Below are 19,684 nucleotides of genomic sequence, written 5' to 3' on the forward strand. Positions count from 1 at the left end.
GTTCGCAACTTTCCCTATAACCAATATCCTCCAGACCCTTTATTAGCTTTGTTGCCCTTCTATGTACTCGCTCAGTTTCCAGTACATCCATCCTGAGGACTGGTGCCCAGAACTGGACAGCATACTTCAGGTATGGCCGAACCAGAGTCTTGTACAGCAGGAGAATTATCGTTTTATCTCTGGAGCTGATCCCCTTTTTAATGCATGCCAATATTCAGTTTTTTTTGTTAGGCTCAGTAATGGCATGCAATGACAAGCTGTTGCTATCTACTAGGACCCCCCGGGTCCTTTTCCATCCTAGATTCTGCCAGAGGTTCTCCCCCCAGTTTATAGATTGCATTCATATTTTTGCCACCCAATTGCATTATTTTACATTTTTCTACATCAAACCTCATTTGCCATGTAGTTGCCCACCCCATTAATTTGTTCAGATCTTTTTTGCAAGGTTTCCACATCCTGCAGTGAAGTTATTGCCCTGCTTAGCTTAGTATCGTCTGCAAATACAGAGATTAAACTGTTTACCCCCATCCTCCAGGTCGTTTGGGACCCCACTACCCACCCCTGACCATTCCGAGTACTGCCCATTTAACACTACCCTCTGAACTCGCCCTTGTAGACAGTTTGCAATCCATGTACTCAACTTATGGTCTATGCCAACGGACCTTATTTTGTCCATTAACCACTTCCCACCCGGCCAATGCATATATACGGCCGGGTGGGAGCCGTCTACTCCTGATAGGCCGTTCAGGAACGTCCTTCAGGAGTAGCGGGATCGTTCGCGCAGCGGCGCGATCCCGATGTGCTCGTGTCACCCGGACACGGCACATCTCAGATCGGCAGGAGGGCTCTGTGATTGGCCCTCCTGATCACATGACGGCCGTGTCCAATCACGGCCGTCATGTGATGTAAACAAACAGCCGGTTGCTAGGCAATCGGCTCTCCTCTCCTCACACGGAAGTCACCGCTGAGGAGAGGAGAGCAGAACGCTGCAGCCGGCTGATGATCAGTGAGTATGGGCTGCTTTTTACAGCTTTTTACTCACTGATCATCAGTGTAGTGTAAACACACAACACACCACACAGTACAAACACAGTCCCCACATATGTCCCCAAAACACACATGTCCCCAAAACATACATGTCCCCAAATAATAAAAACACATGTCCCTAATAATAAAAACATGTCCCCCACATATGTCCCACTAAAATCACATGTCCCAATGATTATCTGTACACATATGTACGTGATCACCTGCACACATATGTACATGATCATTTGCGTACATATGTCCGTGATCACACAAACCAATTATTATACACTTAACGGAATTTTTTTTACCAAAAAAATGTAGCAGAATACATTTTGGCTTAAATTTATGACAAAATTTGATTTTATTGGATTTCTTTTCAAATAGAAAAAAGAAAATATTGTTTTTTTTCCAAATTTTCGCTATTTTTGCGCTTATATCGCAAAAAAAAAAAAAACGGAGTCGTGAATAAATAACACCAAAATAAAGCTCTATTTGTGCGAACAAAATGATATCAATTTCATTTGGGTACAGTGTAGCATGACCGCGCAATTGTCACTGAAAGCGCTAGAGCGCTGAAAGCTGAAAATTGGGCTGGGAAGGAAGGGGGCGAAAGTGCCCTGTATTGTAGTGGTTAAACATTTATGGGGAACTGTGTCAAATGCTTTTGCAAAATGCAGATACACCACGTCTACGAGCCTTCCTTTATCTAGCTGGCAACTCACTTCCTCATAGAAGGTTGGTAGATTGGTTTGGCAAGAACGATTCTTCATGAATCCATGCCGATTACTGCTAATGATACGGTTTCTCATTACTAAAATCTTGTATATAGTCCCTTATCATCCCCGCCAAGAGTTTACATACTATTGATGCTCGGCTAACTGGTCTGTAATTCCCAGGGATGTATTTTGGGCCCTTTTTAAATATTGGTGCTACATTGACATTTCTCCAATCAGCTGGTACCATTCCAGTCAGTAAAAATTAGGAACAATGGTCTGGCAATTACTTGACAGAGTTCCTTAAGTACCCTCGGGAGCAAGCCATCGGGTCCCGGTGATTTATTAATGTTAAAGTTTCCCAAGTCTATTTTAATTCTGTCCTCTGTTAACCTTAGAGGTGCTTCCTGTGATGTGTCATGAGGATAAACACTGCAGTTTTGGTTACTGAAGCCCCCCCACCCCCCCGATTCCCATGTGAAGACTGAGGAGAAGAATAAATTCAATACCTTTGCCATCTCTCCATCCTTTGTAACCAGATGCCCTTCCTCATTCTTTATGGGGCCAATATGCTTGGGTCCTCCCTTTTTTACAGTTTACATACTTAAAGAATTTCTTGGAATTTTTTTTGCTCTCCTCCGCTATGTGTCTTTCATGTTCTATCTTAGCCGCACGTACAATTCTTGTTGCATTCTTTATAAAGTCTGAATGCTCATTATGATCCTTCAACCTTGTATTTTTTGAAGGCCTTCTCTGCTTTTATATACATTTTTACATTGGAGTTAAGCCATCTAGGACTTTTGTTCGCTCTTTTAAATTACCCAATGGGATGCATTGGCCAATTCCCTTATTTAATTTGCTCTTAAAGCAAACCTCTCTCTCCTCCGCATTTCCTAAGATTTTATCCCAATTTATGCCTTCTAGTAAGGTTCATAGTTTAGGGAAGTTGGCCCTTTTGAAATTCAGTGTCTTTATATTTCCCTTATGTTTCCCATTTGTGTAATTTATACAGAAGCCAATTGACCCGTTATCGCTATTCCCCAAATTGCCCCGTATTTCCACATCTGTGATCAGTTCTGTATTGTTGGTTATCAGTAGATCCAGTAACCGAAACAAAAAAAAGTTTATATAAAAAAAAATATATATTTGTCTTTTTCGTTTGTTTAGCAAAAAATAAAAACCCAGTGGTGTTAAAATACCAAAAGGAAACCTTTATTTATGTGAAAAAAAAAATTATAAAAATGTTATATGGGTACAGTGTTGCATGGCGCAAATGTCAGTGCGACAGCGCTGAAAATTGCCTGGGCAGGAAGCAGGTAAAAGTGCCCAGTAGGCTCTCCTATAATACCATCCATTGCGCAAGACTCCAATTTTAAAGCAATAAAGATGTGACCACAGAAGACAGAGGGCCCTCTGGCTACTGTATGTACTCCAAGATAAGGAATTTACAGGCAAGTTAAAATCCTCAACCTTAATTGTGACCTGGACAAATGTGAACACTTAAGGTGCATTGATCAAAGTGAAAACATTGGTAGGTAGCTTCTATCCAAAAAATAAAATCTCAATTTTAGATGGACTTAATTACCAAGTATCAAACATACACTATATTAGGGTGGGCCAACAATATTGAACCCTACAGACTAAGACTGGGATCCCATTAAAGTTCATGTGCGTGTAAAGGCAGATACTTTTGGTAATATAATGCACCCAATACTATTGGTAATATAGTGTACATTTTAGACAGATTATCCAAAATATTTTTTCTGGTTTAAAGGATAAGTTACCCTTTCTGAACATAATACCTGTTACACTCATATTTAGGGTGTGACATGTTGAGCATCTGGCCTCCAACCCGCTGCCACAATGAGGAAGGCGATCGCGGGGAGAGGGATCTTCTCCCCACACTTGTTGTCATAATTTAAAGAGCACGGCCGTGCCAAGATCAGTCCATAGGGCCACGTCATTGATTCACAGATCCCTGTGAATCAATGAACTACAAGTACCAACACAGCCTTTGCAGCCGACAGCTTGTAATTCTCAATGAACTACCAGGTCACCAATGAGCGCTCTAGGTAGTACATTGAGCTTGTAGACCGTATGCAATTGTCCGCCCGTATCGGTGGTACAGGCAGGCAGCTACACAGTCTGCAGGAGCTGTCATTACACCCAAAATTACAGGCGTCTGACAAATTTTTTAAATAAAATGCACTTTTTTTTAACTTAAAAAAAAAAATGTGCATTTTGTAAAGGTGAACTTATCCTTTAGGTATCATCATATACTCTGACATTTTTTTAACCACTTGCGGTCTGCCCCATGCACATTTACTGTGGCAGGGCCGACGCTCTGTATCAGATCATGTATCTAGTACATAATGACATGTCTGGGGTGCACTTCTGGCGACACGATCCCACTGTGATTAAACACAGCATGAGGCTCAGCGGCAGGTACAGTGGACTCGATGTCTGCCGGCACCCCCTGATTACACAGTATAGAGGCAGAATGACAATCTGCCTATGTAAACAAGGCACATTGTCAGAGGGGAAGGTACTAATCCTGTGTTTCTTCTACGCAGGAACACAGATCTGTGCTGTTCCCTAGTCAAAGCATCCCACAGCTAGTAAGCACAACTTAGGCATACATTTAACCCTTTTAATCACCTTATGTTAACGCCCTCCCTGCCAGTGTCATTAGTACAGTGACAGTGCATATTTTAGCACTGATCACTGTATTAGCGTCTCTGGTCCCCAAAAAGTGTCAAAAGCGTAGTATTATATTGCAGTTCCACTATAACAAAAAAAGCAAAATTTTTTATTGGGTATAGTGTTGAACGATCCCGCAGTGGTCAGTTAAAGTAACGCAGTGCCGTATTGCATAAAATGGTCATGAAGTGGGGTAAACCTTCTGATTAAAAACGTCCTTGCAATCTCTTAGCTTGATATTTGAACTTACCTTCAACATTTTCAGTTTTTTCTGTTTTACGGTTAGTGATCACATCTTGCACATTTTCAGTGTCTCTCTCCCCTTTGTCCAGAGAGGCATTGTTTCGGCTGGAAGCCTCAAAGCTTTTATCATTGTCTCTCTCTTTTGTGTCGCTTCGTTTCTGCTCGGTTGTTGTGGGGACATCAGTAAGTTTAGTTCTCTCTTTCTCCATATTATCAGGAATAATTTTCTCCCGCTCTCTTTCCATGTCTCGCCTTCTGTCTCTCTCTCGGTCTCTATCCCGATCTCTAATTCGATCTCGCTCTCTATTTCTTAGCCAGTCTTTATCAGCTTCTCTATCCCACTCTCGTGGCCTAACATCTCTCCTTTCACGATCCTTATCACGGTCCCTGTCCCGATCATGCTCGAATCGATCTCTGTCAGGGGCTCTCTCTCGGCTGTCAAAAGATCCAGATCTTGAATGTACCTGACGATCAGAATCCGGTGAACTTCTTCGCGAGCTATGACTTCTTGAATCCCTGCCATCTATAAAAAAAAAAAAAAACACAATACTTAATTTTAAATCTAAAAGCTGGCATATCACTCTGGGAATCAAATGACAGTCTTTGCAAAGGGGCTGCATTCTCACTCCATTAAAGGTTGATCTGAACCCATTAATATGTGCCAAACGGTATGCTAATACGACTCCCAAATCTAAACCGTGCGGACCTGTATGAGGAAGGAGTTAAACATCCGTTAACAAAATGTGAAGAGTGCAAAAAAAATGGAAACCTAAAACAAATTTTATAACAGGAAAAAATATAGATAAACAGCATTAAACTTGATTTCCAAATGAAAATGTATAAGAAAAGCAAAAAACAAAACAAATAAAAAAACAAACGCCACTACTTTGGTTTAGGGGAGGTACTGTTCCTTAGATTTTATAGATTGACTTAAACTTTATTCAATGCAATTATCATCCTAAAATGATTACTGGATATAGTCATCACGAATAGTATTTCCAAGATCTCAGGGGGGGGAAAAGGTTACAATAAAAGTTTCAGCTGTACACTGAAGGGCGTCACATCTGCATCACCTGACCCCTTCTCAAAAACATAGCTAGAGCTACTAATGCAATTCAAAACCCCATTAAGAGCATGTTGCGTCCATGTGTCACCCTTCTCTTAGTGTTCACAGGTGGTCTTGTGTTATGCTGTCACCTACAGGAGGATCGGGACAAAGGCAAAACAAACATAGGCCAGCCCATGATAACCCTACTACCAGAATTCCTCAGTTTTGTAGTAAAGCCACCAAGAGCATGTACATAAAAGGTTGAGACCTGTGTCCCTCAAAAGAATAAAAAAATAAATAAAAATCTCATCCACTGAGGGACCCAGGAAATCTAACCTTAATCTTTCAGAAATCCAAAAGCAGTCTTAAGGGGTGGTAACACAGCAAACAATTACTAACAGGCACAAGAAAACAAAGTACAGTACTTGGGACTGTCTACAGCTTAAGGAGCCAGCTGAAGAGCTTTATGTCCAAAGCTGGCATCAAATGAGGCAGAAATCTTCCCCAGTAGAACTTGAACAGTAAACCAGGCCACAGCCTTGCAAATCTGGAAATCAAATGTTTGACTTCTAAAAGAGCTCACAAATCCAGTGGAGTGCACCTTGACAGATAATGGAACTAAGTCCTTGAGACCATAATCTTGGATAGTGCTCTGTCTGAGCCAACCAGAGATGGTGGAACGATAAACTGGTGCACCATTTTATGATCCATCCAGAACAGCAAAAACAGATTCAAAAAGGTACAGCAGACAGTAATATGGGTTGAAACCGTGGTTTACGAATCACAGAGAAGCAGATTAAGGACAGGGAACAGACAAGGGGAGCTACCATGGGTGACCCATTGTGTTGTAATCAAGGAGTGGGGCCAATTGCTTCTGAAACATAATAGGGCAAAGACCTGACCCTTGATAGTAATGACAGCCATGCACTGGCCCAGACCCAGCTGTAGGAAAGCGGATTTGTCACATGAAGAAACTCCAAGGGTGGAAGCACCAAGACTCGCACCAAGTGAAATTTCACTTTCACATTGAATGACAGCCCTTGTGAAAAGTAGATATGCTAGCCTTCACAGGAATCAGACTCAGAGATGCCACTGCAGAATCTATGTTTCAACACCTATGTCATTAGAGCAGGCCACCAAAGAGCAGGATGGCAAACTTATAAACCTCTGCACAGTTATCCCCTATTATAGAGCGTACATAATAAAACCCAATGGTGAACTGCAGCTTCCACGGTTATGTTTTCACACCAAACTCAAGTTAATATACAGTGGGTATAGAAAAGAATCACCCGCCTTTAAAACAATCACATTTTGTGGCTTTGCAGCCTGAAATGAAGACATTTTTTGTTTTATCCAGCTGTATATACTCCGTGCAACTTACAACACCAACATGTCAGAAGAAAAAAAAAAAAAAAAAAAGGGAGTTGGAAAAAGCATCAGTTGTGTCAGTATTTTCTTGAACCACCTTTTGCTTTAATTACAGCATTTAGTCTGTTGGGCTATGTCTCTACTAACTTTGCACATCTCTACTTTGCAATATGTACACACTCACCTTTGCAGAACTGCTCAATTTCAGTTAAATTTGATGGTGGCCGTTTTTGGACTGCAGTCTTCAAGTCATTCCACTGATTTTCAATGGGGTTCAAGTCTGGGCTCTGACTAGGCCATGCAAGGACATTCATTTTTTTTCTCCTTCAACCACTGTGTGGTCATTTTTGCTGGGTGCTTTTGGGTCAGTTATGTTGGAAGGTAAACCACCTTCCCATTGACAACTTTCTGGCAGGACAGCAGAATTTCCTCAAGAATTTGATGGTATTTTGACCCATTTTTCTTCTATTCTGACAAGTGCTCTAGTCCTTGCTGCAGAAAAACAACCCCGTACCAGGATATTAACACCATTCTTACAGTTTGAGACCCTTGCAGTAAAGCATGGAGGTGGTATTTGGATGGTGAGCTGTATAGGATTTCCACCAGACATATCATTTGGTGTTGAGGCCAAATAATTCAATCTTTGTCTCATCTAACCAGAACACTTTTCCCATGTAGCCTCAGAATCTTCAAGGTGTGTTCTGGCAAAGCTCATTTGTGACTGCAAGTGGTTTTTGAGTGGCTTTTTTCTTGCAACCCTCTCTTACAAGCCACATTTGTGGAAAATGTGTGCATGTAATATCACACAACAACCACTCATAAATTACCTACAACTGCTTCAAAGTTGCTGTAGGCCTCTTGGTAGCCTCTCTGACCAGTTTTCTCCTGGCTCTTTCATCCAGTTTGGAGCAACAATGGAATTAGAACTAGGGGGTTGATCTCCCACCCCACTTTTTTTTCCCTTTTACTACTCACTATAAAACTATTGCCCTAGAGGGGCCATCTCCAATAACTTTTAACCCTTAAGTGCCTGGTTTATCACAACTACAATACGATTGTGCCAAACTTGAGCTTCTGTAGTGTAAGTTCTGTACAATTCCTAATTGTGCACTTGTACTACTAATTTTGAAAAACTGAATAAAAAGATGGAAATCTATAAAAAGAAAATCTGCTTGCGGGAAATTTTTGAACATGCAGCTTCAATATGCACAGATATTAATCACACTCAAAATAAATTGCAAAGTGACCAACATGTTTAGTTGTCCCACTTTGGTGTTCACAATATGTGAGTACCTAATATTCACTAACCCATGGTGACAGGGAGCCCTTTCAAGATCGTGAATTCTACGCCCTCTACCACTAATCTCCTTTAATCATGGCAGCGTCACTAAAGTGGGACTGCTATACATGGTGGACACTTGCCGAGTGTTAGAGCTGCAACTAATGATTAATTTGTCTGTCGACTAATCTATCGATTATTTTTCCGATTAGTCAACGACTATGCGATTATTATTTTTTTAAAGAATCTAGTGTTTTTTTGATTAGTTAATTAATCCTTTGGATAACCTTACAAAAAAGAAGTACATAAAAAAAAAAAAGATAAAAGAATATATGAGCACGGCTAGGCAGGGCACGGCCGAGCACGGCCAGGCAGGGCAGAGTATGGCTAGGCAGGGTATTGCTGGGTACTTCAGTGTATGAAGGGATGGCTGCTTCCATCCAATCTCTCCCCTCCACTGTATAGATTAGTACAGAGAGGGGAGAGAGGAACCGGCGTCATGACATGACGCCGGTTTGTTTACAAATGATCGCTCAGTCACAGTGTAAACAGCCTGGGTGTAGAAAGATGGCCGCCGCTTCGGAGCTAGGCCGAAGCCGCGGCCTTTCCCAAGGCAGAGACCGCGGAGCGCTCCGCGGATCACAGCATGTGCTGATCCGAGAGGGGTGACCCGTTCGGATCACAGATCGGTGACGATCCGTTGCACCCTTAGGGACTGCGGCTTGGAGGGGGAGAAGAGAGGGGGATGGCAGCACGGAGGAGAGCGGTAGATACTGAGAGATGCCAAGCACTGTGACGCATCGACGCCCTGCACGCACGTCGACGTATTTTTGTAGTCGACATAGTCGTGGCAGCCCTAGAGTGTTAATACTCCCAAAGTCACTAAAGTATTCATTTTGTAAAGTGTGAAATATGCCTAGTTGATCCTGCCTTCAGCTGTGTCTCCAATCTTCTGTGACCCCACTGCAATCTGAGATTGCGTGGACCAGTTTGTGTGCTCTACGGAGCATGCTCAATTTCCATTCCCTTCTAAGCTCTTATTTTACTTTTTTTTATTATCTGTGCAGCCCACATGACTATAGGGTCAAACATATGGGCATATACACACAGTGGTAAATGACACTCCCCTCCCTTCTCCATTTCCACCTGTTGCTAAACGCTATAGGGGGCGGGAAATAGTATGCTGATTACCAAGACTCACAAAACACTTTGTTTTAATATATGAAATGTAATGGCCAATACCTGTAAAAGTAAAAAGCCTTGGGTGCAGATGCTGTTTGACCAAAATGAAAGCTAGTGTCAATCAGCTTGGACTCCACCATATTAATGCAAAAAACATACACATTTGATATTCAATAAAGATTTTTTGGAAGCTATAAAACAGATTTTTGATATCTATAATTTTAAATAGTTTTTATGAAATTGTTTCTGTGCACCAATAAGGGCTGGCCAGACACAGACTCACACCGTAGAGTGCTCAGCATAGAAGCGCACCTCTCAAAGACCTCCCATTGAAGAAGCCAAAGAACAGGGAAAGATCATGTGACCGCACAACAGTATTGCAAGAGTAAGGTACTTAGGGGATTAATAATAATAAAAAAAAATTAAAATAAAAAAAGTGGGAAGATGCATATGATTTATGTGAATGAATTCTGGCAAATAACCACTTCCCACCCACCCAATGTCATATGATGTCACAGACTGAGTGGGGGCATCATTCAGATATCTTTTTAGAGCCAGCGATTGTCTTCACTGCAAGAACCACCATAGTGGCTGTTCAGCCACTTGACTGTTCTTACAAGCGGTGGGAGGGGATACCCCCCCCCACCTCCTGACGCCCTCCAGTGCTTCTACCGACTTACCTGTGCAATCGGTGAGCCGGAGAAGGAACCAACCAGTGCCAGATATTGACAATAGAGAGATTTCCAGCGGGCCAGATGGTCCCCCTGAAGTCTCTATAATCGGTCGGAGGCCAGGTGTGATGTAATGACATCACGCCCGGCCTCGGCAGTCGAAAAAATGCCGCCGTCTTGGCTGGGAAGCTGAGACCTTTATTTTTTATTTGTTTCAGGTTTCCCAGCCTAGGGGTGAGATCTCACTGTGAAGAGGACCTGTCATGCCATATTTCTATTATAAACATCCTTTGTATTTCTTGCAATAGGAATAAAAGTGATCAGAATTTTATATCTATAACACATATATATATACATATACACATACATACATACATACATACATACATACATACACACACACACACACACACACACACACACATACATACATACATATACATATACATATATATATATATATATATATATATATATTAGAGCTGCAACGATTAATTTGTCTGTCGACTAATCTATCGATTATTTCTTCGATTAGTCAACGACTATCCGATTATTTTTTTTATTTTTTAATGAATCTAGTGTTTTTTTTGGATTAGCTATGCATTGCAGGGCAGGGCAGAGTATTGGCGGGCATTGCAGGGCAGGGCAGAGTATTGCAGGGCAGGGCAGAGTATAGCATAGCGCATAGTAGGGCAGGGCAGAGTATAGTATAGTATTGCAGGGCAGGGCAGAGCAGGGCATAGCAGGGCAGAGCAGAGTATGGCAGGGCAGGGCAGGGTATGGCAGGGCAGGGCAGAGTATGGCAGGGCAGGGCAGAGTATGGAAGGGCAGGGCAGGGCAGGGCAGAGCATGGCAGGGCAGAGCATGGCAGGGCAGAGCATGGCAGGGCAGGGCATGGCATGGCAGAGCAGAGTATAGCATGGCAGGGCAGGGCAGAGTAGAGCATGGCAGGGCAGGGCAGAGTAGAGTATGGCAGGGCAGAGTAGAGTATGGCATGGCAGGGCAGAGTAGAGTATGACATGGCAGGGCAGAGTAGAGTATGGCATGGCAGGGCAGGGCAGAGTAGAGTATGGCATGGCAGGGCAGGGCAGAGTAGAGTATGGCATGGCAGGGCAGGGCAGAGTAGAGTATGGCAAGCCAGTGCCGGATCGGTGACGATCTGTTGCACCCCTAGGGACGGCGGCACGGAGGGGGAGAAGAGAGGGGGACGGCGGCACGGAGGGGGAGAAGAGAGGGGGACGGCGGCACGGAGGGGAGCGGTAAATGCCAAACACTGCCCCCACTGTGACGCATCGACGCCCTGCACGCACGTCGACGTATTTTCTTAGTCGACGTAGTCGATTACGTCGACGCGTCGTGGCAGCTCTAATATATTATAAAATATATTATGAAATAAAAAGAAGAAAAGCGCCCGTCCCCACATGGCTCGCTCACAGAAGCGAGCGCATACGGTCACACTCGCATATGTAAACTGCGTTCAAACCACAAGTGAGGTATTGCCGCCAACATTAGAGCGAGAGCAATAATTTGAGCGCAAGACCTCCTCTAACTCTAAAAAGGTAACCTGTATTTTTAAAGCTTTGCCTATGGAGATTTTGAAGTACCAAAGTTTGGTGCCATTCCACAAGTGTGCGCAATATTAAAGCGTGACATGTTAGGTATCCATTTACTCGGGGTACATCTTTCACATTAAGTAGAAGAATTGGGCTAACTTTACCGTATTTTTTTTAATGCGCAAATACTGTGCGAGATAAAAAGTTGTATCGACCATTTTATTACCAAGGTCTCTTTTTTTTGTTTTGTTTTTTAGCAATCTTTGGGGGTTCCGAGTAGTTATCTAGCACAAAAAATTCTCATATGTGGGGGAGACGTGTCAGAATTGGCCCCTGGCAAGAGTAGGTAAAGTGGATGTAAACTAGTTTCATGAAATTTGCGCTGGGCACATATCTGCAGTGTTTTGTTATCCATCTTCAAAGAACCATGTCCCCGCAGCTGTCTCTTGCTTCTTTCTTCTGTTATCAGCCTGACATGTCTCCGTCACATATGATAAAAGCAGCAGAGTTTTGCGTTAGGGAGGTTGCGATAAATAGATTAGCACAGAGCTGAACCATACAACGAGCGAAGGTGAAAGTCTCTACCTATGAGGAGAGGGGGTGTGTGCATTTCCTCCAAAACAGCTGTCTTGGCTGTATGCCCAGGCTTCACTGCAGTCTTAACCAGGAAGTGAAAATCAGTAACAAGATGTGCACTTTCTAAAGGATATATACAGTTGAAGACAGCAGATATACATGTAAAACGCATGTAGGGAGATTTTTGTTTCATCCCGGTGTAACATCTGAGGCTGTTCCCTTCACTGGGTATACGTGTGGGTTTACATCCACTTTAATATTGGTGCATATTGAATCTGCATGTTAAATTTTCATCAGGCAGGTTATTATATAAAAAAAAAAAAAATAATTAGGGTTTGCAATACCTTGTGTACACTACTATACACTTTTTTGGTTGATAAAACGGATGATTTGTTACTGATCTGTATATTGACGTGCATTGAAAACTGGTCCGTGGAACAAAAGATCCTGACAATCGGATAGTGTTCGCAGAGAATCTGCCATTGGCTTACCAGATTAGTGTACTGCATCTGCCTGGGCCAGTCAGAAGAAGCATTAGGGATCAAAATAATGCCCTTAATCTCAATCAAGAAAAAAAAACAGACAAGGCTGACGTTTCAGTGCAGGAAAGGAACAGTATAGGGTGTACTAAATCCACAAAGTATCCCTGTACCTGGAAAGAAAGGTGTCTAGTTTGATTTTGAACTTAAAAAGGCAAGAAGTCCATCCAGCATCCCCCACTGGCAAAACAGGTCCAAAGTACCCGAGTCTCTAAGAGATGCAGTCTGAGGGGTTCTGCCTTCCACTTTTCTATCCCTGAGATGTTCACAACTGTCTAGGCTTGGAATGTGAAGTTCTGCAAGACAGGATCTGCCAGGACTGGGATCTTACTGTGGCGAGACTTCAGTTTCCTCCCTGACAACTGATGTTTGGCAGTGCCATGGTGTTGTCCGACAGAATTTGGCATTGAATGATTCTCCAGAAAGAAAAAAAAAAAAAAAAAAAAAAAAAAAAAAAACAGTACAAAGCCGCAAAGGCCAAACCACCTAAACTTTCAAGATGTTGATCAACGAGAATTCTCAGACTACCAAATCTCCTGCGCTATATGGATGGCCAGAAGTGTCAAGTGCCTCACTGGAGAGACCTCTTCCTTCAATGGGAATATGCGCATATAAATAAAAAATCAGAGCTATTCTGGGAATGTGTAATTTCTTGTTCTAGGGCAAGGGTCTCCAAACTTTCTAAACAAAGGGTCGGCTTACTGTCCTTCAGAAATTAGGGGGGCCAGACTGGCCATCGAGAAGAGACAATGTCCCAGTATCAGTTAGAATAAACAATGCCCCATCTTTGGTGTCATTGGTTGAAATTATGTCATCATTGTGCCCCATCATTGATGTCATTGGGAGGAAATGGGCCCCGTCATTGGTGTCATTGGGTCCCATCATTGGCGTCATTGCAAGGAATTGGGCCCCATTGTTGGTGTCAGTGAATGTAATATTGCCCCAGGGGCCAGATAAAAGCAAGCAAAGGGCCACATCTGGCCCCCGGGCCATAGTCTGGAGACCACTGTTCTAAGGCATACACACAAGAGCAGAAAACAGCACATAACTGCTAAGTGCTCAGTTAAAGCACGGTCCAGGAATACGGGATTTTGTCGATTGCCCCAGTGATGGCAAACCTTGGCATCCCAAACGTTTTGGAACTACATTTTCCATGATGCTCACGCACTCTGCAGATTAGTTGAGCATCATGGAGATGTAGTTTCAAAACATCTGGGGCGCCAAAGTTAGCCATTACTGCGTTTAGTCTAGTTTGTTGCAGTTTGACAGACATTGCAGAGCTGGGCCTGCATGTATAGAGACCTTTAATCTTTTCGCTGACAGCAGTTTTTGAAATTTTTGCACAAATGTTTAAAATAAATTTTAACTAGTCCCTTTGCTTACCTATTAAAACTGACCACACTAAGCAGGAGAGCAAAACGTGGTCAGTGCTCCAGCTGTGCTGAGCACTCTGTATGCTCACTTTTTTTGTAAAAAATATACGAAAATATTTTGCCTTTCATTTCTATTTTAATCTGAATTTACAAGGTGATTGTTTACAATCACTTCAAGCCAAGAGTGATTTATCCATAAAGTAGAAGAGGTCAAACTTAGGACACTAGCAAGAAACTAAGGGCTCACAGAGTGGAGTAGCAATAAGGGGCGAATTTACCAGGCTATAACCCAGGATCTTTGAATACTCACAGCCCGTGTTCTGTACAATAAAGACAATAGGTTAGACTTTAAACCCAGCAGAGCTGAAAAGATGCACAGTCCGCTATGAGACTAGCAATACACTGAGGAATGAAGTTTGTAGGAGAGGTGATCCTGGGCTGGCCTACGGGTTTTTTTGTTTAAGGGTCCAAACTTCCTGCAGGTGGCAGTATAACCAGAAGGTTAAAGACTTTTCAGGTCCCTGGATTTCCTATAGAAATTTCAATTTTTTTGGGTTCAAGTGGGGTACACACACTAAGAAAATCGGGCGAACAATTATCCAATTTTTTTTTTCGTTTCACAGCAAGTCTGAACCGAAGAAGGAAATTATGTACAAAATTTCTTGTATGGCAAAGGTGTTTGTTTATAGTTTCTGATCATGTGCAGTCTTACGTTTCAGATTTTTCATGTACAAAGACGGTATATGTATGTTAGTAGTAATTAAACTACACTTAGAGTTCAAATACGTTATTCTATTCTTCGCATGGGTTTTCTGCCATGAGTCTGGTCATTCCTCCGAATTTAACATTTAAAGGCATCCATATTAAATTGTTTGCTTAAACATATTTTAGCATTCTTATTTTAGTCACATATATACACATTAAAAAGGTATAATAAACAATGTATTAGATTTGTATTATCTACAAGGCACACATGGAGTTTATTCGCCATGTGCAATGCGCTCCCTAGTGGCCTAGTGAGGTACTACACACCTGAATGCCGTGTTGGGATGTGTGGCTGCAACCCGATCGCATGTCCTGTATGTGGAATGCACAAGTTAGAGCTTTACAATTCAATATTTCACATCAGGAAAATGACCACAAGCATTTTAGTAAGAACCAAAAAGTTTCAATACATCTACTGGGAAAATACAATCCGTTAACTTTGTATAAGAGAACAAGGTATGCACAAAACCACTTCGAAGCTCACGTTTCCTTAAAATACACACATTTCATACTGGTTATACATATTAAAAAGGGTCAGAACACCAAGATCCAGTATGTCAGTCAGAAATAGGTGGAAGGAATTATGCACAAACATCCTGTATAATTAGGGACATGAACACCGCAGCCTCAGTGGCAGAGAAAGGTAAATTTAGAACACCAGCAGGAAATTTGTATCCTAAAAAGGCATTAGAACCCAGTGGGCAATTTGGATAGAAACTTTCACTGAAGAAAATTACAGTTCTGAATTAAGTGACAAGCCAACTTAACCTTGTGTGTCAAAATTTGGTTTCATGATCCTTAAAAGTTGAAGCCCATAAGATTAACTGAAATACACAAGGCTGATTGGATGTGCTTGACTGACATATGTTAGACTGTTTCACCTAAACAAAAAAGTTGAGGAAATCTTACAGAACCTAAACAAAATAGTTAAGGAAAGAAATAAGGAGTCTACCTGATGAAGTGCTGCGACTAGGTTCTCCCCTTTTCAGCTGATCAATTCTAGACTTGCGTTCACCAGAGGGCTCATTACTTTTAGTTCGTTCTCTGTCTTTAGAACCTCCATGTAACATTTTCCTTCTAGCAACTGGATCATCTCCACTACGGTGAACCGAGTCAATAGACGGAGATCGGATACGACCAGAGGTACGACTCTGGTTACTAGATATGCTACTGCTACGTTTCTGTTCAGGAAGCTTACGACTAGGTGGTTCATCCACAGCTGTAAGTCTGGGATCTTCTTTCTCCACTTTCAGTTTTACTGGCTTTTTAATTGGCTCCTCTGTGGTTTTATCTGGAATGAAAGCTTCACCTTTGTCAGGTACATCCTCATCTGACCAGTCACTGAATGTGGTTTGGGTTGGTTCAACCATCATCTTTTCTGGCAATACCTCAGGAAGTTCCTCTTTTGAAGCTGCTGCTATAGGAACTGGAGCAACTATAGCTGGTGGTGTCCTGGGGCCCTTCTTTTTCTTACTGAGTTGTACAGAGAGTTCTTCATCAGAGATATCAGAATCACCCTTCTTTCGCTTCTTCTCCAGATTCTTCTTTTTAATGGCCTTCTTGGGTGAAAACACTTTTACTTCTTCTTGTGGAGATTCAGTGACAATTTTCTCCACTAAAATATCTTCATCTTTTTTCTTCTTTACAGTTTTCTTTAGCATTTTCTTCTTGGTTTTGTCATCATGCAGTTTATCAGAAACCTCTCTTTCTTCTTGCTTATGTTGCACTGGGTTATCAATGTCTTTTGTCTTTGAAATATCAGCATCTACTAATTGCTCTCTCTGTTTTTCTGAAGCAGATACTCGCTCTTTAACTTCTGGCTCCTCATAACGCCTGGTACCTTCTTTTCGGTCAGATTTGCGTTCATCTTCCTTCCAGCGAGCCGGCCTTTCTTCCGATACATGTGCAGGGCTTAGAGCACGAGACTCTTGGGGCCGGACAACCTGACTTAGGAGCCTATGTTTCTCATCTGAAAGCAAAAACAGTTACATTTAATATTTTATGCTACAAGTCCTTTAGTTCCAAGCAAATGGTTGTAAGACAACCAGTATTTCAACATTGAACATGCAACAGCCATATGTAAGCCCACAGATCTCATCCACCCCTCCCTTTCCCAACTCCATATGTCCTGTTCTGTAAGATCAAGATAATCGACTTGTATTTATAGACCATTAGACATCTTAAAGCAATAAACTGAGTGGTGGGCATCAAAGCAAATGAAATTGCCTACAGGCCACAAAAAAATAAAATAAATAAAATAAAAAAATTAATTACCTGTAAAATTCTTTTGAGTACATCACAGGACACAGAGTGACGCCATTATTCCTTACTTACTGGATTACATTTTATCTCCAGCTGAATGGACACTGGTAGACCAAAGGTCTTTAAACAAGAAGTGATCCCCTAACTCCTCCCATACAGGAAGTATTTCAGTTTTGTAGCAAGCACTTCATCCTCAAAAAGAGGGAAGGGACCTCTGTGTCCTGTGATGTACTCAAAGAAAAGGATTTGAGGTACGACGAAAAACATCCTAATCATAAATCACGGGACACAGTGTGGAGGCCATTGTTCCTTACCTAGAACGCCGCAGGGAAATAACCTTGAGGGGAGGGATATTCCCTGCCAGAATAGCCATGAGACTTATACAGCAGCCCGCAGTACACTGCAGCCGAAAGCCGAATGCTCGCACATCCATTTGATAACATTTTGTGAAAGTATGCACTGAAGACCAGGTAGCAGCCTTACAAATCTCAGGCACAGATACCGAATGGGAAAAGCCCAGGAGGTTCCTACACCCCTGAGTCTGATCCTCGAATAGCCGCAGATCTAGAAAAAAACTGCCCACACTACATCCAAGGAATGCAGTCGTTTCTCTTCTGCCAAATAAGGGTGAGAGATAAAAAGAAGGCAACACAATACCCCGATTTAAATGGAAGGCCAACACCACCCTGTCGTGGTGAAGGATCAAGAAGGATCTCTGCACGAAAGGGCCACCAACTCCAAAACCCTTCTAGCCGAGGTGATGGCCATCAGGAAGGCTAGTTTGCGTGACAGCAAGATTAATGAAATTTCCTTGATAGGCTCAATTTGTTTTTTCTGTAACAGACAGCATCAAATTTAAGTCCCAAGGACACATAGGTGACAAAGGGGGGGGGGGAAGCAAATGAGTTACCCCCTGTATAAAAGGTTTTGATCAGTGAATGGGAGGCTAAGGGCCTTTTTGAAGAAAACTGACAAGGCCAAAATCTGACCCTTGATTGTATTTAAAGCCAATCTGATTTCCACAGCCGAATGTAAAAAATAGGATTTTTATAACAGCTTACCTGTAAAATCCTTTTCTTTGAAGTACATCATGGGACACAGAGCCATAGGAGCTATGATGTGGGTTATAGGCCACCTTCAGGTGATGGACACTGGCACACCCCAAGACAAAGTGCACTCCCTATACAACCCCTCCCACTGCTGGGAGTTCCTCAGTTTTGTAGCAAAGCAATAAACGTGTATACCAAAGGAGGGAGGGACCCCTGTGTCCTGTGATGTACGTCAAAAGAAAAGGATTTTACAGGTAAGCCGTCATAAAATTCCTATTTTCTTATATACATGCCCGTTTGGTTTTGGAACTGTAAAAGGTATGAATAAAATCCTAACCCTCACTCTTCCAAGGTGACCACCTAGAGACTTTTTTCACTGGATCACGGCAAATGCTCGACCTGAGAAAAGGAGGAGATGGGAACTCTTGGAACTCTAGTTTGTAACCTAAAGATATTGAGGAAGCCACTCACCTGTCTTGATCGTGTTCCTGCCAGATCCTTAAAAACTGTAGAAACCAGACACCATCCCCCCCACCCATGAATCTTCCCCTCTTCCGAGCGCCAATCCTATGGGATCAACGGAGAGGAAAGAAGAAGTGGCGGGGGGTGTCTGGATGCCACCGAGCGGCATGCCGTTCGCGCTGTTTTTTCTTCAATTTCAGCTCTCTAAAGAGAAGCATTACAGGCAAGACCTCGTTTCTTCAGATACGAGGCCCTTGTACCATTCAATTCAGCCAAAAATACACTTTGAATGGATCATGGCTAGCCCCAGCAAGGATTGCTTCAGTGGAGCCCAGCACAGCTTCACTCGTGACCAACACCTTAGACACTGGTGAAAAAACTGAGTAACTTCCAGCAGTGGGAGTGCATTTTGTCTCAGGGCGTGCCAGTGTCCACCACCTAAAGGTGACCTATAACCCACATAGTACCTACTATGGCTCTGTGTCCCGTGATGTATGATAAAAAAAAGAGAATTCTCCCAATCACGCATTTCTGAGGATGCCATTTTCTGGCTTCACACCAAGCAACATAAATCTTCCAGACCTTATAATACATCTCCCTAGTGACCATATTTCTGGCATTCGCTAGGGTAGACACCACAGATCCCGAGATGCCACGATCCTTTAACACCCTGGCTTCAATACCCAAGCCGTCAAATTTTTAGTCTGTAAATTAGGGTGGAATACAGGACCTTGAGACAGTAGATCGTGGCAGGGCAGAAGCGTCCATGGCCAGTCTATTGCCAATCTCATGATCTCTGGGAACCAGGGCCTTCTGGGCCAGGCTGGTGCCACCAGGATGACTGGAACCCCCGCCTCCTGAATCCTGCGCAA

The 19,684-nt window shown here is 42.6% G+C and overlaps 1 protein-coding gene across 10 annotated transcripts in view; it reads right to left on the minus strand.

The window, feature by feature from the left end:
- The window catches only part of ZC3H13 (zinc finger CCCH-type containing 13), a 119,433-nt gene that overhangs the window by 16,673 nt on the left and 83,076 nt on the right, over positions 1 to 19,684 (minus strand). For 7 of the 10 annotated variants that reach the window (XR_013274616.1, XM_077483234.1, XM_077483228.1 and 4 more), the window contains 3 exons: positions 15,992 to 17,008; positions 15,307 to 15,351; positions 4,693 to 5,208 (listed from right to left, as the gene is read on the minus strand). Coding sequence is in view for 9 of the 10 variants with exons in the window: in XM_077483234.1 (XP_077339360.1) it covers positions 4,693 to 5,208; positions 15,307 to 15,351; positions 15,992 to 17,008 (1,578 nt within the window). In the remaining variant the exon portion in view is untranslated. The remainder of the gene's footprint in view (positions 1 to 4,692; positions 5,209 to 15,306; positions 15,352 to 15,991; positions 17,009 to 19,684) is intronic. The other 3 variants (XM_077483237.1, XM_077483236.1, XM_077483229.1) reach the window with 1 other exon arrangement.

Source organism: Lithobates pipiens, unplaced genomic scaffold, assembly GCF_037356315.1.
Source record: "Lithobates pipiens isolate NorthernLeopardFrog02 unplaced genomic scaffold, aLitPip1_a1.2 Scaffold_16, whole genome shotgun sequence".
NCBI lineage: Eukaryota > Metazoa > Chordata > Amphibia > Anura > Ranidae > Lithobates > Lithobates pipiens.